Consider the following 25,751-nt stretch of genomic DNA (forward strand, 5'->3'; position numbering starts at 1 on the left):
GCTTACCTTCTCTTGCAAAATCAGGCCTAGCTTGACTGCCTCTTCCACCGAGACAGCTTCGCCCGTGTTCGGGTCAATGAAGACGCCACGGGACGAGTCAAAAAGCCCTTGATCGATGGCCTCGATCAACTGCAGTTGTCGCCCGGTGCTCGGGTCGAACACACCACAGTTGGAGCCGAGAAGATCAGCGAGTTGAGGATCAACCCAGCCTTCCTTCACAGCCCGGTCAAGATCGAGCCGTTCACCGGACTCCGGATGAATGAATTCTCCTCCTTTCTTCTTTGTGTCCACGAGACCCTCTTCGATCGCGGCCGAAAGGGTCAAACGCTTACCAGAGGATGGATCCGTGATCCGACCCTTCTTTCCTAACTCAAGGTTCTCTTGGAATGGATCTTTGAATGCTCTGGGAGCCTTTTCTAAGGTATCAACTTCGTCAGAGATAATAATATTAGGCTCGTCTTCATCTACGAGCTGCGACTGATTTGGATCGGCTTGGCTGAAAATGAAGAAGAAAGATATCGCTGTAATCAACTTGTCGCAAGGTACCTTATTCTTGCCATCTCAAATGAGAGTTGAACGGATATGATGCGATAAAAAAAACCCCGCCGCAAGTTTCTATTCCATAGCACTCAGATTAAACAGACTAGCTAAATTTTTCATTTTCCATCGTCAGTTATTCATTTACGATACTTTTTTTGCAACGGATATTAGGCTCGGAACGACTCCAATTGCGGAAAACTATGGAACCGCCCACATCGTCCCTCTCTTTCTCCGCCCATTTCAAAGTAGTTATGACTTGATGCGTGGCCAACTTTTGATTTATTTTCACTCATCAAGCAACCTGACATGCCCTTGAACAAAAACCGTCTTGGAAAGAACTAGATCATCATTTCATGGATACAATGGAAATATCTTTTTTGCCGTGGGTCGGCTCCGCATCTGACCTCTCTTTCCGAGCTCTGATCTCTACATAATCTCATGTGGGTGTGGGATGATCCGTTGCAGACTTGACCAAATTTGGGCTGGTGGATGTGGTAATATGGTCATTTCGAAAGGAACCGTTTACATCCAATCCCACCATTTCGCTTAGAGTGTGAATTTGAAGTACACGTGATGGGAATGGCCAAGATGACATTGCAGGATCTCTCTCAAGTGTATATTTTAAGTTCAGGATGTTTTTTTTCTCTGCGCCAAGCCGTTGCAGCCTCTCCCGTCAAATTTTGAGCCATTATGCATGGTACTTTGGGTGGTTGGCACCTGAATGCAATTAGCCTTTTTTCGCGACCCATCATCAACGTCTTTGCAAATATAATCATCAAACTCATTTACAAGTACCCGAAAAAAAGAATAAAAGAGCCTTGGGAAACTGGATTAAAGTACAATACTCTTGTTTATGGGCTGTATAACAAAAAAAGTCAAACAGTCACGTACAGATTATCACTTCTTCTCGTTGCAAACCTGACCGTGTTGCTAATTAAAGCCCCTTTCATAGAAATGACGCTTAAGCCAAGCCTAATTCCGTCACCCTGATGGCGATATCCAAAGAAGGAATGAAACTCATTAGGACCCTCTTGGTAAGGCGGACCAAACCGCCAACAGTAGGGTTTCAAATTGCCAGACGGGATTGGCGAGGACGAAAACGACTTCATCATTCTATGCACAACAAATAACAAGCGCTTTATGATTATGAGGGGAGTTCGTAAAAAACTGGACATAATAAACCAATTTTAACCTGAATACCACCCAATCATGATAAAAAAAGCTGCATTTAGATCGCGGCCACTAATCGTTCTCGGTCTAGATGATCTGATGAATTACATCTTAGTTTCCATCTCAAAACGAGTTAAGAGCAGAGAGAAAAAACAGATCTGACAGCCATAGAACTCTGTCCGATTTCGGATCAAGGGGAATCCCCCAACCTAAAAAGTTCTAGCTGTCAAAATTGGTATGGACAACAATTCCAGGGGCGATCTCACAATCCTCGAATGTGACCGTCCTTGAGATCCGCCTTTACTTTTGGGCAGTGCGTGAGTCGATTTTCTCATTCTCATTAATACGATTCGCAGGAGAAGTTGTTGCACTTTTGTCAATCCCCTTTTTCTATGAGAGATGTTATCTCGCGAGATGAGGCGAAGGCCATTCCTCAAATAAATTCATTTTTGAACTATTGAAGTGCAGAGTCCCACTTTCCTTTCTGAAAACGAAATAGGATGCTGGCAACCCAATAAACCCAACGACCAATCGAGTATCCTTTCTAAACTCAGGATTGCATCGAGAGGGACGCCTGGTTGACCAACGATTGTTCATTCGACTAAGGAAGCAATCCCGATTTGGATTTCCGCTTTACACAATTCGTGCACTGAAGACAGGCATGAGTTCCCGAAGTTACTTCCAGCTCAAGTAGAAACAATTGGGGAGTGGGTACCGCTAAACGGGCACGGATCGAGCGACTTGGCATTCGACCATCGCTCACAGGGTCGCTTCCATAAACGGGTATCTAATAACCAGATCTTCGGAAATCGAGAGTGGGTTGGCCATGGTTTTTAAAAACCGGTGTCAATGCCGACCGAATGGGGTGACTAAACAGTTTTAGGTCCTTCGTACAAGAAACAAGTGGAACAGGTGTGTGGGAAATGAGGACGCCACGATTAGAAATATCATCCGAAGCTACAGCAGCTAAAGCTTGAGTTCAAGATTGATCTTAGATCCCGATATGAAAACCTTTTGTGAAATGTAAATGCTCCTTGGCGAAGTTTCAAGCCCTCTTGTTCGTTCGCGAAGTTCTTTCAAATCGGGGCTTTCTGAATGAACCTCTGAGGTTGGGTGAGTCCGAAATAAAACGTTCAAGCCCTTTCTTCCCTTTCGCTCCACTTTTTTCCTGTGTTTTCCTGATGCATTTGCTCCGGATGTCTCACTCTCATGACAGGCGACTAATGAGATCAGTCAAAAAGCAGTTCAACCTCTCGCCCACAACTGTCTCCTTTTCAACATGACAATTCAAAGAATACCCCCACCACAACTCGAACACATGCAAGCAATCCCTCAGAAAGTAGTAAAGCCTCCCTGCCAACAAAAAACAGCGTCCACACTTGCTGCTCCACCTGGACCACTTTCCCGTCGGGAACCTGTGGCCTAATGGCTTTCCGACAGCCACTTTTTGGGTGATGCCCCCGATTCCTGGAGAAGTCATCATTCCCGTCTCCAAAATAGAGATAATAAACTGGCTTTTGAACCCCTTTGGAGTGATTCGAACCTTGTGTGTGTGTATTTAGTGGCTGGCGGTGGGAAGGCCAAAGCGTGGGCGTTTGGAAGGAAATTTGAAGAAACTTTTTACGATGAAGGAAGGCGTTAACGGATAAACCAGATACGAGAATGCAAGTGAAGAAATGGCACGAATGCTTCAATGCGAGGTGGATATAATTCACTTGCCAAGAGACAAGAGACAGAGACTTTGCCTGACAAGAGGAGAAGCAGAAGGATCATAATTGAAATATTCTTCAACCGCCGTGTTAATTGATCGCGGCCAGGGTTAATGGCGTAGGTTTCTTCATTAAATACAATGGATCTGACAGTCCTTATTTGGATTTGAGCAGGAAAAAAGCATCAAGTTTGCACACATCGTACTTGGTAGTGGTGGTGGTGGTGGTGACCCATGTGATCATCAAGAGTTCATCAATATGCATACAGAGAACATGCAAATAACTCATGGGAATAAAAATGACTGAGCACATCAGTTGGGCAAGTGCTCAAAGAAGTGCCAGCCAGGTGTGACTCCTCGAACTCCTTCGAAGAGACTTTAGTCCTCCTCATTGATCGCCTTCAATGGAATCTGGTTTGTAATAAATATGATCCTCAATTTTGGTCATGATTCACATTTGGTTCTCCAGCTTCTTTGCTGCTCTACTACTCTATCTACCAAGCAAATCCCCCTTCGCTCCCCCCTCCCGCCTTACTGCTCCCCAATATGGAATGCCTGGTGTCACTCTCAATTGAATACAAACTCGAGAACTATCCCAAGATGGGCAGTTGACATTCATGGCATCAATTCGAGCCTGGCACTTTTTCACGTACTGTTTCATCAACACAAGACGATTATAAAGATGGCCAACGAGCAAGTAAGCAAGCAGGCAAGCAAGTAAGACAGGAAGACAGCGAGAAAATGGAATCAGGACATTTGTTCTCGTCAAATATGAGCATTTCCAAAATCAACAAAGCCATTCCCGTGGACGACTGCCAAAAAGAGCGACATTTCCAATCGCGTGCCACGATCAAAATATGCAGTCTTCATAAGTCGGCTTGATCCCCCATTCCTTTGACACTTTGATCTTCTTTGGGACACATCTGTGAGCAAGTTTCTGTCTTTCTAAGCTCTCTGACCCTGGAATTGCTTGCTTGCTTGCTTGCTTCGTCTGATTCCTACATGACGTCAAGCATCTAATGTGATGACCTCATCTCATCGTTAGGTTCAGCGAGTCCCCATGCAAGCTTTTCGGAGCCATTTTTCGCATATGAATTCTGGGGAGGGGTTCCCACTTGAAAAACCTATCAGAACTCTCCCTTCTTTTACGGCCCAATTAAATATCAAATTGAGCGTGAATTATGCTCCCACATCTTCTGAATAGAGCTGTCATGCTCGTTTTCTTTTGACACTCCATTCCCGAGAAAAAGAGCCCCTGGAAATAGGTTCCCTGGCATGACATCATCGATCTGCCAGAAGACGGGAACAGATAAGGCCCGACCAGAGCAAAGAGACGACCCGAATCTCATATGCCAGTCAAAAGCATGAAACCATCACATTAACTTTGTTTTATAAACGGTACTTCCAAATCCAAAGAAGACCAGAGATGGGGAAGGAACGCATTGGAAAACCAGATGCAAGTCGGAGAATGGGGATTTTTCCTGGCCTGGGATCATTTTTTATCTGTCACTATCGCGAAACATGTCAGTTGGGTTAGTCGGAGGTCGTTAATATCCGACCAATAAAAGTTCGCCCACCTTCAGGTCAGAACAGGGAGTCAAGTCCTACCTTCCTTCCTACCTTCTCCCTTCTGGGTATGCGCCTGCCAACCAAGGGGTAAAGGAAGGACTACAATTCTATTGGTTGACTCATCCAACCCTGGGTTTGATCTTCCAGATGGTCGAGATGATCTACAACGCTCCCTTGAACATTATTCAATCCCTCCCTAAGTGCAAAAATGGACCCGTTTTTGTCAGGAGGCAGGCATATTTTGTGTACAATTGGAAATAGACAAATCGACGACCATCTGGGAGAGCAAGAGAGCAAGAGAGGTCAGGTCGAGGAATGACCGCCTGACGATCCAGCCCAAGCATCTCTATAAACTGCAAGCTCAAGTTATCTCACAATAGCCGGTAATTGTGACGCAGGAGTCTAGAATGGGGCTCGAAACTATCATTAGACGGTCTGGGTAGGGTCTCTTCTAGACGTAAACTACCATTTTTAACACCCACGGCTTGGACAGAAAGAGGCTCAAATCTTCGAGGTCCTTAATGCTTTTTTTCTCTTTTCCGTGTTCGGTTTGAAAACGGCAAGATGCCGTATGAGAGGTGTCTGATGTTTTAATTCCACATACAAAAGTCGACAGTGGGTCTTTAATCCGTTGATGGATCTGAATGAATCATCTGGGGAACGATTTATCAGGCCATATCTCACTTACAGATTTGACGAGATCCCATCTACGTATGGTTCGTTACGGTGTGTGTATGGTGCCTGGCAATCTGAGTGCTCAATGGTAATGCGACTGGCTATTATTGATGCCTGTCATGGTGGACTTACCTTTGGAAGACTGGTTGTCCCTGGTGAGGTCCTGGATCCTGCCTGTTCTGATGATCTGCGTCGGATCCAATTAGGTCCTTGTAGGTTTTGTAGGCAAGAACAGCGGGACCAAGAGCCAAGGCCGCGAGAATCTTCTGTAAAAGAGATCGAATACGTGTCGTAGGGGGGCGTTGAAGTCACTAAACGTGGGATATTGCTTTGCAAAGTTCGTCTTGAGGAGGAGTGTAGAAAGTTCCTTGGGCTTCTTTTCTCGGGGTAAAAAAAAAGATTCACAAGGATAGCCTTCCGCCACAACTACGGACAAAACGAGATGAACAACTCAACAACCACACGGTTGGATCGGGTAGAGAGGGCTCCATTCGACTGACAACTAACAACAGTGACCAACAGAACGAGTAAGGGAATCACTTCCTGAAACACACTTCCATCCACCAGGCCGCTACAAGAACTGAGTTTCGACCCCCGAGTACCCAAAATCATCCTCGAACTTCATCTTGTTAGTCACCAGCGTACCGAGCCCGATCTCGGCCAACAGCTACTACAGCTACACCGACGACAACACCACCATCGCAGGCGCCGGCATTTAGAGACTTGAACCGCGCTTCAGCGTGCAGTCCACCGTTCAAGAACTGCGCCGATGACTAAGACCCTTTGGCAGCACTTGTATGCACGCACGAGTTCAGGGAGAGGGGAGAGGGGGAGAGGATGCGACCGACGACCAGTCTGGGTACCTTCAACATGTACACCAAGGAAGGACCTGGCAGATGCCGCCCACGACATGACTTCCAAGTCTCGATCCTTCTCCTTCCTTCTCCTCCCAGCCACCCAGCCCCATACTACGAGGTACTCCCAATGTACCAATAGTCCCTCTTTTTTTAAACAGTGGCCGAGTAATGGGCCTAAAATTTGCCATGACTTGATCTGGAATCTGAAGGTCCCACCTTCATCAGTATTACTACCAACCTCACCACCCATCCACCAACCATCGTGGAAAAAGTCCTCTCCTAACTCCACCATATTTCCTTGCAACATCCTCCATGGGGTGGTGCAGGGCAATTTCTTGGCACCAGGGCATTTGGGTGGGTGGGAAAGTGCAATTTCCGAGGAAAATTGACACGAAATATGCTCTTTGCACAGAGACACTCAGCAGCCATAGCAATGAATTTAGAGTGGAAAATTCGAGGAAATTCCGGCCCACGGAGAAGCCTAAGTACCCCTTTAGTTAACAGGGAGGAGAAGCGTTGGCAGCGCCTAGTTTTGGCAAATTTCCGCAACAAAAGCCATTCCGCAAGAGCTCGCTTCAGTTGAAGTCATAAAACTAAACTCCAGACCAGAGTCGGTGTGTACTTTGGGCCATGCTTGAAGACAAATTAAAAGGGCCTCACCCAAGGAACCTAACTCAATCCTCACTGTAAATTATGGTCGCTTAGACAAAAAGCCCTGTTCTTGTTCACTAACATTGGAAGCCAATCCTTTCCTTAACCAAAATCATTCTTACTCTCACGAGGACTCTAATATGATCATCATATTCATGGTTTAATTTGATAACCCACCTTGAGATATCACTTGATTATGTAAAATGCGATGCTTTCAAGATGCACCACCCATCCCCCACGAAAATGGACAAATGAAGTGCCGTTTAGGTATTTCTCTGGTACTAAAATCCAGGAGAACAAGATGGCAACAAATGAGCGTTTGACATAATGTTGCATATGCATCTCCTTGGGATGATCCCACCCATCTCGTAGCCAGCAAATGATACCGCATTTCGGATAATTTTAAAGAAGAGCCCTGTGGAGTTGGAAGAGGATTCCCCACACGTCTGAAGTTTTAGTGTTGAACAATGCGTCTACGTAGGTTGTGATGGCGGTATGAATGGCATTCCACATTGCTAATCAATTATACCGGCACATAAGATGCTGGCTCGTTTGAAGGATGCAAAGGCATATCGACAGTGTGCAAATGCTCCAACAGAAGGATGATGAATTCTAAATGAGGACAAGGAACGCCTTTGGGAGTCTCACTAATCAGCTGCATTTCACCCACTTGTCGAGCACTTCCATCCCGGTTATTGGTGCAAGTGGGACGACCTTGCATTGTTCTGCTTACATTTCGTATGCAGTTCAGGTCTACCCCAAAATGTGTCATGAAATCATCCCCAGATGTGTTGCCGTGCGCCCAGCGTTCCCACGCCAAAGGTCGCAGTTAGTAACCAATAATATGGCCATGTCGTATTCTCTCAGATTCAATTGACAATACTTACTCATCGTCATTGAATGATGATGGCGATGATCAAGCTCACGGGAACGAGTTTTTGCCCCTCTCTCGCCAATTCAATCGAGATAAACTGCAACGGGTAAGAAAAGGGCCCTCTGCATTGAGCCACTAACTCCCATTTCCATGTTGCAGATGCATCTGATCAAGGTTGCTGCGCAAATTCAACCGAGCCGACTTTTCTCCGGCAACGCAAGATGGCGAACGGATGCTGCAAGTCAGAGCACTTGGGATAGACTCCAAAACTGACAGAGTTGTCAGAAATCCCCCTTCTCTCACCCTATCAGACCACAATTGCCTCCACACAACCCTTTTGGAAGGTGTTCACTGATTGAAGGGGGGGGGGGCTGGAGGGGGGAAGAGCTAAATCAACTATTCGACGATCGATGCCGCCACTGGTGGTTGGCATCCAGCGAACTTGAACCATTTCTCCAATGAGAACTTCCAACACCCATTTCAACCATGACCACCGCTCCTTTGTTTTTCTTTGAGCTCAAGATTCAAACCATTCGAGTGGGGGAGGTGGAAAATGGTAGACGATAAGTAGCAATAAGCTCATGGCTTCGCTCCAAAAGCCGAGATTTATAAGAGGTCGTTTAACGGGTGTCACGAGGTATGAACCATGGCACGGATTTCGAATTAGATTAGCATAGTGATATTCGTATCGCATCACCCCCATAGCCCGGTGATTGTGTCACCATACCTCATAAAAATTCTCCATGTCTCGCCCACACGGGCCAAACAGCCAATGTTAGTGCCCGGGCAAAGTGTGAGTGTGCCATATTTTTAGCCTTGGAACAGAACGAGTGGCTGCAAATGCTTGTAGAGTATGTTGCTTTGATCTTGGACAATGAAAGCTTGTTACCAGGGCAAACTATCCCGACTGCTCATCTCGTGGGTGGATTGAGATCTCGATATCAAGTTTCTCCTCTACTTTGCATTGGTTGCAGTTCCGACACTGCCTACGTAGGTCCAGAGAGATAATTTCATTCCTGTCATGATTGAAGGTTGACGCTTCAACGGGTGTCGGTCGAGATTGACTCGAGGTTCCAATTGGTATGGATCAATCCCTGCCATCTTGTAAACGAACAGAAGTAGCCAGGCATAAGACGTAATCATCAACAACAGCACCAAGTTAGCAGGTCGTCTCTATTTGGTCAGGATGAATGACATGTGGAGCTTGGCACGACCATCGGCCATCCACACTCTTTTCGTTTTCGTCCGTCTTCTAACGCCCCCAAACGGACGACACGACACCAACCTAACAGCCATCAACCATCTATCCATCCATCCATCTTAGCATCCATACCTGGAAGCTATCCTTTCAATATGGGGGTGGTGACATCATACAGCGAGACCCATTCAAATTCTTCGCCAGATCTTATCCCTGGTTCGGCCTATTCAGAGCTGTTATCTCTTCGAGCGTTTACTGTACGGGACAGTCTGTATTGGTCGTTGTGTGTAGGAATAATTTGCGATGAGCTCGGCCTACTGGGACCAAGTCTGGTTGATCGAGTGCAATGAGCCACGAAAGTGGATGGACAATGACACAATCCTCGAGAAATCACCCAAAATGGAAGAAACAGGCGTAGAAACAGACCCACAAGCCACGTAAACACACGTGGGCGTTGTTATCGAACGAACGCAAGCATACACTCAGGCACGCACGCACGCATGCACGCACATTCTTTCGAGTATTTGGAGGGTAGGAATGTAAGTGAATCACAATACAAGTGAATCATATATGGTTCATACTAGAGATCTGAACGAACGGACAACAGATAGCAGGGTAATGCAAAAGATCCCATCTAAATCACTTGGAAATTCCAAATGTATACACTTCATTTTATCTGGGATTCGCACGACATGGCCGATCACAAAAACAAATATACAGAACAGATATTTCCCTCCTCCTCAAGGGACTTTCAAAATGCTACTTTTTGATATTGTCTTGAGCACTCACCTTGAAATTGGGATTCTCTTGGCCCGAAGTCGCGAGTTCCTCTGGGAATTCTCCGGATTCAGTTTTAACCTTGAGCTTGGAATGGATCTGATCACGGAGCTCTCGATAGCGAATATTGTGCCGGTCGAGTTGCGAGGCCACGGAATCAGCTCCAGTTATTTGGGGATCGTCGGCCTTTTTGGCAACGGACCCATCAAGACTGGGATGATCATCCTCAAGAGAGTCTCGGTAGTTCTTAATTCTCAAGTCATAAATCTGTGAAGTATGAGGTTAATCGGAGAAATGAAGTTATGGAAAGCGGAAAAGTAGAAAGAATTGGAGTGAGTGGAGGGGAAATTAGAGAAAACACCACGAGAAAGGGTTGGTTGTTGTTAATGATTGATGGATGGATGGATGAAGGGTCGGGTACAAGACGCTAGCTAGACTGGGTTCCTTGTGCGAATACCACAACAACTGTTGGCAGATGTGAGGAATAGGAGTTGGAGCGGGTTGGTTTGGCCCACAAAAAAAGCATTTAAAAAGACTCATGCATTACTAGGCATGTCAAATCTGTACTCATGAGGGAGGAGGGACGGGGAAGGAAGGGGAAACCAGGGGAAAAACAATGTTTCCCTACCTGGGCTTCGCGGATAAATCTACCGCCCACGGTGTTGAGTCGCTCGATCTTTCCGGTTCGAGCCTCAACCAAGTCGAACAAGGTCTAGAAGAAAATGAAGTCTCCAACAATGACGGGACTTGGTCGTGGTTTCGATTGTTTAAATGGTATCTTTACAACGTTTCCATGGGTGCAAGGACAGGGACGAGTAGTACACGAACCATGATAAAGAAGGATAACGAAAAAAAAAGGGTAAGAGAAAGAAAGAATAAAGAGTGATCCATCAACACGTTTACCAAATTAGACGGAGCCTCGAGGAGGACGCGCTAAATTTGGAAGAGAATTGGCAGCAAAAACGAAAATATTTTCTTTTTTACCAGCATCAGAATGAATAAGTTAGTTACTAGTAATGTAGAAACAAGTGAGTGAGAGCGGGAGAGCGATAGAGATAGAGAGAGGAATTGCCGATTAATGCGCATTCCGAGCCATAACCGCCACCTTTGTTGTAATATATATTCATGTACCTGAAATCAATCACCTCAAATAAAAAAGAAGACCTTTGAAAGGAGAGAACCCAAATCTGGGCCCCGAGTCTGTTCCTGAACCAAGAATATCTGAAAAGCTGAAATGAAAGCAAAAACACCCGCGACGACCTCGATCCCAATCGATTTCATCGTCACTGCTCGCGATATATTCCAAAGTTTGATAATTCTCCCCAAACTAATGTTGTTGTCGTTCTTTGTGTTGTCTTTACAAAACACAATAATACAGAAATAAGTATAATATTGAAACCAAGGCTTAATCACGAAACAATCACAAGCCTCCAAGGCCCCTGGAATGGTAGAACACGGGTGGGAAGACAACCGATGCCCAATGAGATCCCATTACTCACCACATGCTTATCCCAAGCCTCCTTGGCTCGAGCAGCCTCCAATTCCTCAAGGTTACGCAACTTGGAATCCAACTCGTCCATCCAATTGGTCTCGGTTTGATAGGACATATTGTACTTCTCCAACAGCTCGCAAGCGGCTTCACACGACCGCAGGCGCTCAACCACCTGCATACAGCAATTGGACCATCGCTTGGTCAGACGATTTACGTCCTCCTCCAGACGATCTACATCCGGATTTTTGGTCGTGTTGGGACGGGTCTTCTCCACGGCTGGACGGACTTGTTTCACATCGTCTTGGAGCTGGTCGATGAGACCCTGGAACAAGATTGCACAGCATGTGAAACGCATGCGTGGCAGGCGAGGTCGGTCACCGCATAGTTTACCTGTTTGCTTTCAATCTCGGCCTCAAGAGTCATAAGCTCGTCATGGGCCTTGCGCAAGTTATCCATGTCGCTAGGCATGCTATCGTAAGAGGACAGTTTCATTTCGAAATCCGTCACAACGGTGGTCACCTCTTCGACCCCGGTCAGAGTGATTTCCACGGTCTTGAGTCGCTCGACATAGTACGAAGAGTAGCTCCAAATACGGTCCCATTGGTCCAAGACCTTGTCAAGTCGTTGTTGTTCCTTTTGAGTCTTTTGAGGGATGTTGTTGAACAAGTTCTTGACTTGATTGATCTCAGGCTCGTGACCTTGAACATCCGACTCGAATTGCTTGTGATGAACCACCAAGTTCTGGAGGGACTCCACGTCTCGTGGCAGAGGGGCCTTGCAAACCTTAATAATTTGCTTCTCATATGACTCCAAAGAGACTTCCAGATTGTTGCAACGGTCCGCGAAAGCCTTGGCCGCATTACGGCGTTCATCCTCCATGGCAGCTCGGCGTTCCCATTCGTCGAAAAGTCGATTGACCTCGTCGATCTCGCGCTGAAGTCGCTTGAGTTGGGGATCGTTGGGCTCACCTTCCTGAATGAGCTTCTCAGAGTCCTCGTTTAAGGCACGACGAATGGCAGTTCGTTGTTCCTTGCCCATGGACAGGAACTGCTGGAAGTCCCAGCTCTTGACCACCTTGATGGTGGCAAAAATCATGTTTTGTCTCATTCGGAGATGCTTCTTTTGCCACAACGTGATCACGCGGTCGTAATGACGTCGCAACTTCTCGGCACGGTCAATGGCCTCTTGATCTGGAGGTCGTAGCACGAACACGTTCCCGGGAACCTCGCCCTGTTGACCACGGGAGTTGGTCACCTTCCATCGATGGATGTTGGAATTATCATGAACAGTACAGATCTCATCCTTTTGAATGGAGATCTAAAATTCAAAATTCAATTAAAATGGGCGTGACATGGATACCATTATTTCTTTATTTGACATCACCTCCTTGGTTTGGTATTTGCAAATGGCCAAGGCCTCAATGGGCTGTCGAAGTCTCTCGCGGCGAGCCCGCAAAGGCACAATATCTTGAGCAGTTTCCACCAGTCTCTGGAGTTCATCCTCATAGGCGGAGAGTTCATCACGGAGGACTTGCATCTCCTTGAGAAGAGCCTCCCCTTCATCCAACTTGAAATCGGATTGCGAGAAATGGGAATTTAAGTGATCTTCACGTTCCTTCATCCACTCCTCGGCATTTTGGCACTCTTGGAAGAATTGTTGCGAGACACTCACATGTCTGGAAACGAAAACACAAACCTTCACCTATCGGTTCAATCCTGATCTCAAAAGGATAACTCACCTCAAATGCTTCTCCAAACACAAGGATAATTGAAGCAAAAATGACCATTTGGCCTGCATTGTGGCGAGATGAGCCTCGATCACCTTGGCAGCAGGGTGGTGAGCAATCACGAGAGACTCTCCCCGATCCACCACCGTGGTAAATTGAGACTCTCGTCTCTCTAGATCCGACATGAGTTGTTCATAATACTTTTCCATTTGTTCCACGTTCAAGTTACGGTCGGCCCAATCCCGGGTCAACTCTTTGTCCTCGCGGTCATTCAGCCACGTTAACTCCGCGTGCGAACTTTGCATGAAGTCGTTCAAGGTGTGAAGGTCGGACACACGCTTGTTGGAGAGCACCAACAACTCATTGTAGGCCTTCTGGAGGATGGTCATCCTCTCACCGTAGATCTTGAGCTCCTCGCCGTGGAAACGGACCTCAGCCTCTCGGCATTTCTCCACGTTTCCTTGGAATTGATCAATCACCTTGTGCTCTTTTTGATGACGTTCGAACTCCAGTTTGACGGTTTGGACATCATTGCCGTATTCGGCTACTCGGATTTGCTTCTGTAATTCGAAGAAAACGGGCATAAAGGAACTGCAGTACGGTCTTTGGAGGGGAAAAAAGTCATATGAAACTGAAGTCGGGCCATCCTGCTGTACGGCCAAGGCGGGCAGACGGTACAGCAGAGGGGAAAAAAGTCAAATGAAACTGAAGTCGGGCCATCGTTCTATTGGAGAGAAAGGTCTACTTTTAGTGCGCTAACCCCACTTAATTGGAACAAGCTGTAAAGAATGTGTGCGGATAATGTATTAGTTATGGAAATGGGTGCTTCGAGAAAGTTGAGAAGTAAGAATGTTCATTGATATCCTAAGAGAGAGATTGAGGTGCTGTAGAGTGAGATTGGAGAGTGCGATGTCGGTCGTAGAGAAGAGTGACACTCATTTCATCAAGCATGGGCTCTCACCAATTGGCTATTGACCCAATCCATGCATTCTTGCAGGAATCTAAAGTGTTGGTTAGTCTCAATGGGTCTGAGTTCAATGACGGTCTTTGTGGATTTGGTCACATTGGTCTCCTTCTCAGTAAAGTCCTTAATGCGGGCAGAGAAGGGTTGCATGAGCCGCTGTTGCAGGCTCATCCGTATTTGCACCCATTTCTCGTGAACCCGAAGCACTCTAAATTGGGGGCGGGAGAGCAGAGAAAACGGGTGGTTAGTCGGGTTTGGTTACTGGGACTCACCAATTTTTGATGGACCCATTCCGTGCACTCGGCCAGGAACTTGAAGTCCGGATTCGTATGAATGTTTAGCACATTTATGAGCTTAGTTTGGAGTAGGGTTCTGATGTTCACCCACTTCTCATGGACTTGTTGAACTCTGCGTGATAATGGAAAGGCTCAGGCAAGTGAAATTCGAGAAGGTCGAACATGTCAAGTAAACTAGAATGAAGAGCATCATTAGTGTCGGCATAAGCTTTGATCATAGTTACCTTCTTTGGAGTTCGTTGGCTTGATGTTAGCGATTGTCCCGGAGGACTTGCACATCATTGAACATGGTCTTGATGACCTCTTCAGTCCTTTGGAGTTCTTTCTCGATCTTGTCACAATTGTTTTTGGCATCTCGAGGATGGAGATGATCCACGCGTTTGGCCTCATCCTCTATCCAAGCCTCGATATCGTCCAGTTTGGAATCCGTCGTTTTGGCCTCCTGATGGACCTTTTCAGCCAAGCGTTGGAGTTTCTCTAATCTGGCAATCTCGTCTCGGATCATTTGATCACGCTCCTGGTGGAGCATCATCAACTGATTCCAATTACGGTCAAGATTGTCCGGGTAGAGATCCCGGTCCATGGTCTCGCCAGAGTCTCGGAGGTATCGCTCAACATCGCGGAAAATGTGCGTGATCCTCTCCTTTTCGTGTAGCCGAGGTGGAACATCCTCCACGCGAAAGCGTTGGGAGGTCTCAGCCAGTCGTTTCATTTCAATCAGCGTGTTGGGGAAGTTTCTATCTTGCATAATGGTGGTTTGCTCGCGGATCCATTGATGGAGCGAGGTGGCGAGTTCGCGGAATTGTTGCACCTTCTTCTGGCCTTCCACATCGAAGAGCGGATGACCATGGGGAGGTTCGGGGAACACGTCATAGAGTTGGGATACATAAGTGATAATAGACTTCTCATCCGGTTCGGGGGTATCAACATCTGGAAGAGCAAGAAGCACGGGTTTATAGGGACAATTCGTACCTTTGGAATGAGAAAATCAGAAACATGTGTGCATCTTTTGGGTTCATTAAATCATTCCTCTCACAAAGAGAGAGGGCCCTTGAAAATGACGTCATGTTCTAAAAGTTGCTTGCGAACCGAGGATTTTTCCGAAATCGGCTCCAGTTGTCAAGCAACCAAAGCTATCCACCCACGTGCCTTCCTGAAGATCATGATCATCATTATCATGGGTCCCCACAGTCCCTCCCCCCCCAAATAGAGTGACGTCAACTTCAAAGCATATAATCAAAGCCAACCGTTTTAACTACTCCAACCGTTGTCGGTTCGTTGCCACTAAGCTCGATGAGTAAGCTCCTCCAGGCCCATATACGCTATTTAATCGTCCCCTACGTTGCCCACAGAATGCACACATGCTCAAGAAGTTATGTTATTAACAGCCTTACAAGGTGAACACGCCGACAATGCAACATCTTAGTAGGTCCTTTTCTACCCCCAATTAATTCGCAAAGGGATCCCATAGACTCTAGGGGACTGTAAAGAGCAAAAAAGTGGGATTTCTTCATCAGATGGGAGGCCCCATTCGGTTTCGAAGATTCGAGCGAGTCATCATTTTGCCTCGAGAATGTACGAGAGTGCGCATTGCTACGCTCAACAAGAGAGGCCATGCTTCATACTTGATATTGAAGTAGAACTAGTTAACCTTCGCCCGTCCTAACCTTATTCCGTGCTTCCAATTCGGTTAGGAAATTGTTGCACAGACTTGCCAAACAGTGACACCTTTGAATGGGGCCTCTCGCCTTCCTTTCAGTCCCTGATTGGGATTGGAAGAAGCAGGAAGACAAGCAAATAAACAAATTGCGTCTAGAGGGGCAATGGAATTGGCCGGCTATTCATCAGGAGCGTGTACACAATCAAGTACACACTCCACGGTAGTACAATAATGAGAGGCATGTTCGAAAATGTGCCAGGAGTATCATTGGATTGGGCAATTTATTAGCAATCAAAAACACTTTTGCAGGGCGGCCAAAACAAGTTGCTGATGTTAGTGCTCATTGTTACTACTTGGCTAGAAAGAATAAGCGGGATCGAGCCTTCTTAATAAGGACCTTTATTTGCAACGTCAGACAGCCCAAATAAAACGGGAAGACGTGCGGTAGATTGCTAAATATACTACTCTTGCCTGGCCTTTAACTCAATTTCTTTTCCGGACATTATGTGACCCGTGGCATTAATTATAAATAAGATTTTGATAAAAATGGCTAAAAACAATACAAACGCATTATAATTCAATAAAAAAGAATTGGCCCAATCGGCCATTTATTTGGCAGAGGCTGAATGACAAAGCGCCCTCTGAAGCGCAGAACGTAAAACATATTTCGTGCAGCGTAAGGGGGCTATGGGATTCTACATGTTAATGTTCATTTGCGAAGAACACGGGAAGTGTGCTTTTAACAGAAGCATGGCACAACATCGTATTCAAGGAATGTTCACGATAAAGAATTTGTTAACATATCTAATATGTTTGAGTTAGGTATATATTGATCTTATATAATGAGAAGTCTCTTATTGAACCAACTACATATCCGAGGTCAATTAAAAGTTACAAGAAGCATTTTTTTCAAAAACCATTTTGCAACTTCATCAAGATCGAACAGGGCATGTATGTATTCGAAAAATTACGAAACATAGTCAATAAATGGGGTCAAAAATTGGGCCAAAACTTTGAGAAATATTTTTTTTCAGACCCAAGTATCTTTAGTAGGTACAAATAGTATGGGCAAAGATAATAGGGTCACTTACAATTGACACAAATATATCAGGTGGTTTTTTTGTGAGATTGTGGGATGATCCTCCAATCAATACATGTAGCGCCATCTATTTTGTGGAGGGTCTGGTGCTCTTTCACAATCTCAATAAGTTGCTCAGCGGCATTTTTAAGTTTCTTTTTCCAGACCTAGATGATGCAGAGGGCGCTACCTCCGCCCAATGAAAAGGACATATAGATTGAGCTTTTCAGCGCATGGAGCAGCGCCCTCTAAGTAGGTGCGGAGAAACAATCGTGATCAACACAGTGAAGAGAAAAGGTCTTTGGAACGTTCATCTTTTATTTGGTACGTGAAGAGAAAATTATTGTGCTTTTCATACGCAATAGATAAGCCTCAAGATATTTCTTATTTTGAATAGACAGTTCACATTTAACCGAACCAAGCGGATTTGCTAGCCTATTCTAACATACTTGACAGAACTACCTACAAAGCATTATTTACTAATTTCTTAGTCCCAGACAAATTGTTTTTTAGCAAGTAAATCGAATGAATGGGTACAAGTTTATTATTTTCAAGTTTCTATTGACTTAATTGAATAGTTTTGGTATGATTCATAAGAATATCAATGGTAAGCAAGTTCAACTGTTTTCTTTTTTTTCTTTAGTAGTTTACCCATACGTTTACATTGTGAAGAAAAAGCGAAAAAACACCCACTCGAAACGTCTCTGAAGGAACTTTGGTTCCATCCGGTCTGGTTTTGTCGAACCCTTGGCCAATTAGCACTAATTTGAGTCCAAATAAGACCCGTAATCTTCTCAGTGAGCCCAAATGAAGAAAATAGGTTCATATTTGGATGGTATTAATTTCTGGAGTCAAATATCAAGTCCACAAACTTCCTTACGCGTTCCTTGCGCAAAGTTTTACTCAATGTTAAATATGGGCAAAAAGATACGAAATCGGTCATCAATATTTTTGGGTTTTCAAAACATGTCCAATCCTCAAGATAACAAGAAAGGCTGGCTTAGTACGCCATCCAATCCCCTTGAAGGCATTTTGGATGTTATGTTAAGAGTCATTATAACCTATCTTGGATCCAATTTTGGATGCAACTCATTGGCCAGAAAGAAGCGAATTGGTCAAAAAATCAATTGTCTAGGCATGCTACTGTGTTCGACCAACTATGAAAATCATCAAAAGGTTCCAGGGCATCGAAGACTTGGGGTTGCACCAATTTTGCAAGTTAATGTTCACAACAGACCCCAATAATGGCCTTCCATTTCTCGATGACCATAGCTACCAAAACAGTTCAAATCAGAACGGTAAACATGGTAGCGAAGTAGCTAAACTTGCTGTACAGTACACAAAGGTCCGTTTGAGAGTATGAATGATCTCATTGGGACGAATGCATGGATTTGAAAATTATCAAAAGGGCCCTTCCTGTTTCTTCCTTTCAGGAGCTAATTGGTTATAGGCACCAAATCAAAAATACCCCTGGCGAGAACCAATCAAGGGCCTATCTCGTTGATCGCTTGTTTATCCTGATTAGTCGGAGTGAAGCACGCTCGTGGCCAATTCCCTACATGAGCAAAAAATACCAGCATCAATTGTGCATAAAAAGGAACGAACGTGCTTGCCTCCCCGATATGAGTACCACTACTCCAATTCGATTGGGTTCTACTGACACCGAATAACACTCACTGATTGAACGGAGTTCTTAAGCAAGGGTTCTCTGGTCGAAGATGTGGCATGTATTTCTTATATTGTATTGGGACGCTGCTTCAAGACCTTCTCTTAAACATCTACGTGCCCTTCGCAATCGGTCATCACGAAATGAAATGCACTTACGCCATAAAGGCTAATTGCTCTCTTCATGGCCGTCGCTTTATTGATTTTGTCCATTAAGTTGCTTGTGGCAAGCTACTTGTGTTCTCAAGAAGAACTTGTCTTTCTTGATTGTCAAAAAAGACCCATTAATCACACAAGGCGCCAGGTTTTCTTACCTTCTGGATCGAGTAGTCTAGTCACTCCGTATTCCCGCTCCATGACATGGAACGCCATTTCAATTCTCTCGCGCACTCGCATGCGCTCCACTTGTTTCCAATCCAACAAATCAGGCCTGAAAGCATTCGTTTCCATGAGAAATATGATCCGCCATGGCATTGGAGGCAGAGTTATTAATTAGTAGTCGGTCTCACCTATTCCTGTGAATAATTGCGTTAAATGCCAATCCATCTCTCCACGATTGCGTGAAGTCCTGCACTCTGACATTGGGATAGCGGTGAGTGGTTTTCTGAGCCCATCGCAACAAAGCATCCTTGGCAGAGACATCCTCCTGTCCAACAACAATATCTGAGATCTGGAACACAAGAATGGAAGATCATGAAAACAGATGAATAATCTGGAGCGAGCTGGCCTCACAAGGGTTTCTTTTCAGCCTGCAGCAACAAATCACAGACTGAACCTCGGGCTCTGGGCCCGTTCAATAGCCTAGATTTATTGGCAGGATTGTTCCTGAGCAAGTGAGATGACGCCTGTTCAAATTTAATGGGTCTTGACCCTGGTGGCCAAATGAACAATTTATCATACAGTCTGTGTGGTATCCCGCCACCCATTCCCCCTCCTTCTCGTTGCTGCTGTAATAAAGCCCGAAATGAGGCATCCGAACCATCTATCTTCGTTTGAACAAGTCAAAAGACGCTAGTTTCAATTGAACCATTTCATTGTGCGACTTGAAGAAGAAAGACGCATTGACCTCGGTGGAACTTCCGCCAGAACATGTTCCCAGCTCAATTGAGGCCCAAGTTGGCAGTACTCTGAACAATACACACGTATATTCCACAATCGAGTTGTTTCGCTGAGTCACTGACAAGCAAACCGTTTTTGACGGGGGACTCATTTCAAATTCCTTAAATTTGAGTCAACTGTAGGATCCTCAAAGATCTTCCGAAGATGGACATCATCTAGACACTTCGAGATTAGGTCGATGTTATCATTGAACACGTTGTTGTCCAATTTCGGGCCAGGATCTAGCCCTCCAAGCCCTCGTTTGGATCAGCAGCAAAGATGACGGAAGATGCACTCCCTCAGTTTCCGAGGTTGGTTTTGTATGTAGTACGTACGCATGTACAGAACAAATAAAGATTCGTACGTGTTTTGGGAGGTCAATTAGGAATGCAGTAGTCATCATCATCATACTCATGACTCATCCCCCAAGTCGTACGCCCAAACGGGTTTTGTGCCCCGGTGTTCCCGACGAATGGAGAGGTACGCAAATGCACAGTTATATCTTGGGTAAATAGACCACCAGCATCCCTATTATCCTGAATGCGATTGCTTCCAAAGCTTCTTTCTATGTAATCGAGGATTTAAATCTGGCCTATGGAATGTGCCAGTCACTCGACAAAATCAAGTAGAGTACACGATAATGTGCATTACAGCACATGTTCACGTTGCCAAATTTGACACCAAACCAGAGACATGATGGCGGTTAAAGGCCAAACTATCGAGCCAATGGGGTGATGTATTGATCACGACCCGCCCAGGAAGCTTAATTATCACCCTGAACATGAATGGTTGCAGACCATCCCAGGATCGTGAAAGAAGGTGGTCCGTCGGTTGGTTGGGTGGTTGGTCGATCTGCGTGATCCCTCTTCACTCTTGCCTGCCTTCACAATGACTTCAGATACCTACAGTCTTGACTCTATCTGTGAATTCCAATCACGTGTCAAATTCCGCATCATTTATTACTCAGGATCATGGAAGGTGACGGTGCGATTTGACATGAGACCGTGGAAACAGTCGCTTTAGTCCGACCAAGACATGTCCAAGTATCCTGGCATTGATGAAAATGAGACCCACTACCGTCAGAATCCCATATTTCGGGAAATAAGATCGACGACTCTCGATGCATCAAAATCCTATTAAAATGTGTCAAAATGTCCCGATAATTTAAGCGCGGGCACTCTTAAGGGCCTCGGGCCTCATTTCAAACGTTAGGAGAGGAGATGCCAAGCGCATATTCATTAGCATTCCGAGCATTGGGGGAAGCTACGTTATGCCAAAACTCAAGTGGAAACAATCCTCAGAGGCAAATAATAACGATCAGGTTATTGCTATTGTTTAATGTTTGGTCTAGTTCACACTAATTGTCAGGGCCGTTTAATTACAGGGTTCACTCGTGGAAGAGGAACCACTACCAACAACTTGTCATCATGTGATTATGTCTGAATAGGATGAAGACCTGGCTTTGAGACCCGGAGGACTTGATTTTTTGTCCAAATATGCATAAATTCACACAAGGGATCCGAATAGGAGGTGACATGGACAAAGGAGTTCATTCAACATTTTTTGGCAATTCTCAAGAGATGAGCCCCCAAAGTCCATAAATCTTGCCACAAAATGCCGGCAAAGATCTTATGTATGTACGTATGTTGTGACTTTGCTCTCAGATCTGCCTTTAGATCTCTCCCCCCCAACGTCACCGGCAAATTGTTTGGAAAATGATCACCAAGATAATCCCGACGTACAAGCGAACCTACAATACTGGCACAGAAAAAATTGAAAATTATTGCCGAGTTCACGAGAGTCACGCGCGACGTCAAATCCGGGACAATTTTAGCTTCAAATTTTAGCGAACTCATAAATTCAAGTACATCCCTCCTCCCTCCCTCCCTCTTCAACGAACGAACGGAAAAAATTAAATCTAGACCTAGGGTACTCTCTTCTTGCTCATGTTTTTGAACCAATTATGAGACACATTCAATAGCGCCAAGTGAAAGAATTGCCACCAAATGTTTGAGGAATGTCTTCCGGTCTCTATTTCAGAACTATTCTCTTGTACTTTTACCACTTGCGATCAGGATTACCGATAAAGGCATTCGTCCATCTCTTTGTCTGCTTGTCCTTCGAGTCTGGACAAGAACCATCTAATGAAGAATGTAACATTTTGACCCTCATTGAAATCGTCCTGGATGGAATAGAGCTTTAAGCACACTAACGAAGAACCGTCTACAAAGCCAAACGACGATAGGTTAAAAGCATTGGCCACAATTAAACCCGGGGTCGCACGATAAGGCCGTCACGTTATTTTGCACCCTTTATCAGTCAACCCATCTGAACAGGATATCTATAAGGCGGCAAAGAGATGCCTAGAGAGGGTCCCTCGAATTTCTTTTGGAGCGAGCTGGAACGCAATCTCAACAGTCTCTCTAATCGCTCTAATCGTGAGCGAGGACCAATTCTGCAGAGGAAGAGACAGATCGTGACTAGTGAAAGGATAACTTATTCAAGACTAGCGGAATTTTCCCATATTTCAGGGGAGGAAGTGCGACCAGTCCATGAAATCGTGGTTGGTCACACTCGCCAATGGTGAAGAGGAGTCAATTATGCCCCTTTAATGGCTTTGTAATCTGTGACTTCCTATGAACAAAAATACCTATGATCAAAGCGTTGCTTTGCTATCTCTCTCTCTCATCTTCTAAAGTGAGCCATAAAACGCGTGTTGTTCAGCTATGAAACAACAAGCAAAGGTAACTTTGAACAACTCCTTTTGCTTCCCCTTTTCGTCCTTGAATCGATAACTTTATGCGGATCTCTTCATCCCTATAATTCGTGTTCATCAAAGCGAGACAACCGTACTGAACTGAACTATTAAGCCGCAATCTTGACGTCACGTCCAACGATCCTCTTGTTTTTCTTCAAGATTGCTGCAGAATCCAACGATCTCGATCTCTTTTACACAGGGACAATGGAGGGATCCTAAGCAAGAGTCACGAGAACACACGTAAAAAAGTGAGTCGTTGGATGCATTTCTGCATTTCACATGTCTCATTCGTAAATGACAAAGTCCTCGCACAAGAGGGGAGATAGAGGACGGAAATGATCGGATTGGCGAAGTTCCATCTTCTCCTCTTTCATTGGAGAAAAAAGAATCTAAATATTGACGTTTGAAGAGCCCCTTTGATAGCGAGAGGAAGTACGAATCTGTGGGGTCTAGGACATTGAATCGGAACGGCCTTGATAGATTGACTGATAGATGGATGGATGAATTGATGAACGATGCGAGGACTACTAGTTGACAAACTTGCGTGAATTGAGGAATGCATGTTATATTTGAACAGAGAAGAAAGCCCACCCACACCAAAAGAAAAGGTCTACCTACCATCGCTTAGACGAGATGCATTTCACGGCAATCAATGTCACTAGTCCATGACTTTGTAGTAATCTAAATGCACTCCATATACAGCACTAGGATGGTAGTAGGAGTAAATATCCGCCTATTAACTCTTTACTCTAAAAGGATCGAACACGTTCGGCTAATTCTTCAGACCCCCACGAATTGGAATCAAATATGAAAATAGAACTGAGCCACACCCACGCATTCGAACGAAAATGTGAATGCATATCAACGCTGGCCAATGCTACGCGATTCACACATGTGGCAAATTGGGCGTCGTTCCTCACACGTACTGTCGGGTGTTGCACTTCGGTGAGGTGACATTACTTTCAAAGCACAAAATCCATTGTCCTTTCTTTCCAACCAATTTCACCTCCTCAAGGATAACGAGGGGCTTAGAAATGATCAACCCTTGGAGGAACAGTTCGTGTCTAAAGCTTTGGCGTGCAACGATTGAATAGAGAATTATTACCTTAATACATTCCGAGAAAAGAGCCCCAAGTTTCGAATGTTGACCATAACGAGAGAGAAGAAGAATGAGATCCTCCGATTCTTTCTTCTCTCCGTTGAGCCATTATTTACCTGATCGTCCAACACGCGAAACTTGAGGCTCTTTTTGTCAGCCTTGATGGCTCCCGGGTATCGATGAGCATTATCCGAGGCATATGACATTACGGATTCACTCGTGACCGATTGCTCGCCTCTGGTGACAGTCGTGACCTTGCGGACCGTGCGAGAAGAGCGGGTCTTCACCCCGCCTTTACGGACGGTGTGGCCGCTTTTCTCCCATTCCGTGGTTCCGTCCACGTGCATGGTTCGCATCGTGTGGACGGCTCGGATGTCGTCTGGATCATGTTGATCACGATGGACATATCCACCACGAGCACGATCACGGTCACCGGCCACCGTTGGATGGAAGGTATCGTGCACGTTGTCGTAATCGGTTTTCTCTCGAGATCCTTGCATGAAGAGGCGAGAGCCCTTGACGAACTTGTACATGGACATGATGCTGACTTTGGCAAAGATCGAACATACAATATTTTAAATTAGCAACACAGAGAAGGAGTAGCAACGTTGTTTCTATATGGCACTGAAACACACCAATGAATGGATGTTGGGATCGAGATCACAGGTTGTTTTTGGCCTTTTGAGATGTTATCACAGAGCCATTCGACGACAGCTACAACTAAATCATTTTTTTTTTCAGGCACAACACGGAACAAAGCACAAAGCTGAACGAAGTGGGTTGTACGTGGGGTGCAAGTGTGCCACCCTGGCCCACACCACCGAAGTCAAAACGAAGCCTTTCTAAACAGCAGATCTGCTGTTGTGCACCCGTCAGTTTCGACTTGATTTTCACTTAAACTATGTCAGGTGTGCTCCTTGCTTGGCAGTCCGGCCTCCACTATACGTACTAAAGGTAACAAGAATTCTCTCATCAAGAGCAGCAGCCGACAGCAATCGCCTAAACCATCAACGGGCTGGCCTACACCACTCACATCAATGAGCTCAACTCATATGCCCAGAAGCGTGTGTGCGAGAGTGAGTGAGTGTGTGAGTGTGTTTGTATACCACGGATGTGTGTCGAAGCCTGTGTGCTCGTCGTCTATGAGAGTATCAGTGCCAACCATGCCACAATTGGAGACTGCCATTCGAAGGAAGCGGCCACCTACAAGAAGCGGGCAAACCTTCCATAGCAAGCCGTCATACACACATGGTATCAGCTACCTTGAGTGGTTGTTGGACTTGAACACTGGGCCAAGTGCCAAGTGCATCCACACACTCTCGCCACATGTGAATCCACACCTGTATGCCAATATTGCAGGCCGTGGGCTCAAAGGTGGTGGGAGACTTGGGAGAGACTTTTTCGCCTGCTTTTCTCCTTTAATCGGTTTCGTTCATACGTCAACCTGGGCAACAAGAGCAACAAAATCGGCCTTACTCCAGTACCTAACTAGATGGTGTACTTGGCACGTATCAGACATGCAGCACCAAATAACTCCCGAGTGCCCTGCACCCGCGTGTGTTACTCGTCTCGTTGTGGAGCGTTCGGGAACGGGAAACAACCTCACAGATCCGGCATCAAAGACCCCACTCCAAAGTGGCATGAACAAGTTCATTAGCCCTGGGAAATTTTGGGAAACTCTCCAAAAAGAGATCGATTCCCTTTCCTCACTCGGTACCATTCAGTTCGACGAGAAGAAATTTGGGATTGGAAATCTTTGTATACACACGTTGAGTACGTACAATAGATATATATATAAGAACGTGATCAGGTTTTGACAATGTCTGGAATCTGCTGAACTTAACGAACCCTTCCACAGGCCAATGCATAGCACCCGAAATCCAAAACAGAGTAAAA

At 45.4% G+C, this 25,751-nt stretch overlaps 2 protein-coding genes across 2 annotated transcripts in view; both read right to left on the reverse strand.

Moving 5' to 3' along the window:
* Window positions 1–10,217: 10,217 nt before the first annotated feature.
* Window positions 10,218–14,404, reverse strand: LOC131885251 (dystonin-like). The gene is made up of 6 exons (XM_059233217.1): window positions 14,199–14,404; window positions 13,250–13,797; window positions 12,895–13,186; window positions 11,902–12,828; window positions 11,519–11,833; window positions 10,218–10,731 (listed from the first exon to the last, which is right to left on the reverse strand). The coding sequence occupies exons 1-6, from the start codon at window positions 14,370–14,372 to the stop codon at window positions 10,546–10,548; spliced, it is 2,442 nt and encodes an 813-aa protein (XP_059089200.1). The 5' UTR covers window positions 14,373–14,404; the 3' UTR covers window positions 10,218–10,545.
* A 329-nt stretch (window positions 14,405–14,733) lies between these two features.
* LOC131885253 (plectin-like) overlaps window positions 14,734–25,751 on the reverse strand; it is a 34,366-nt gene continuing 23,348 nt past the window's right edge. The window contains exons 5-7 of the mRNA XM_059233218.1: window positions 19,410–19,570; window positions 19,215–19,330; window positions 14,734–15,427 (exon numbers count right to left, since the gene is read on the reverse strand). Coding sequence (XP_059089201.1) covers window positions 14,748–15,427; window positions 19,215–19,330; window positions 19,410–19,570 — 957 coding nt within the window. The 3' untranslated portion in view covers window positions 14,734–14,747. The remainder of the gene's footprint in view (window positions 15,428–19,214; window positions 19,331–19,409; window positions 19,571–25,751) is intronic.

The sequence above is a fragment of the Tigriopus californicus genome, chromosome 8 (genome assembly GCF_007210705.1).
Source record: "Tigriopus californicus strain San Diego chromosome 8, Tcal_SD_v2.1, whole genome shotgun sequence".
Classification (NCBI taxonomy): domain Eukaryota; kingdom Metazoa; phylum Arthropoda; class Copepoda; order Harpacticoida; family Harpacticidae; genus Tigriopus; species Tigriopus californicus.

What these genes read in the sequence shown, in the direction of transcription:
- LOC131885251 (XM_059233217.1), bottom strand. Translation starts at nt 14,372, where the DNA reads ATGAGCCTGCAACAGCGGCTCATGCAACCCTTCTCTGCCCGCATTAAG. An exon ending in ATTGGGTCAATAGCCAATTG is followed by an intron (nt 13,798 to 14,198) that starts GTGAGAGCCCAT and finishes TTCGAATTACAG; the next exon opens with AAGCAAATCCGAGTAGCCGA. An exon ending in CCGAGATTGAAAGCAAACAG is followed by an intron (nt 11,834 to 11,901) that starts GTAAACTATGCG and finishes ATCTTGTTCCAG; the next exon opens with GGTCTCATCGACCAGCTCCA.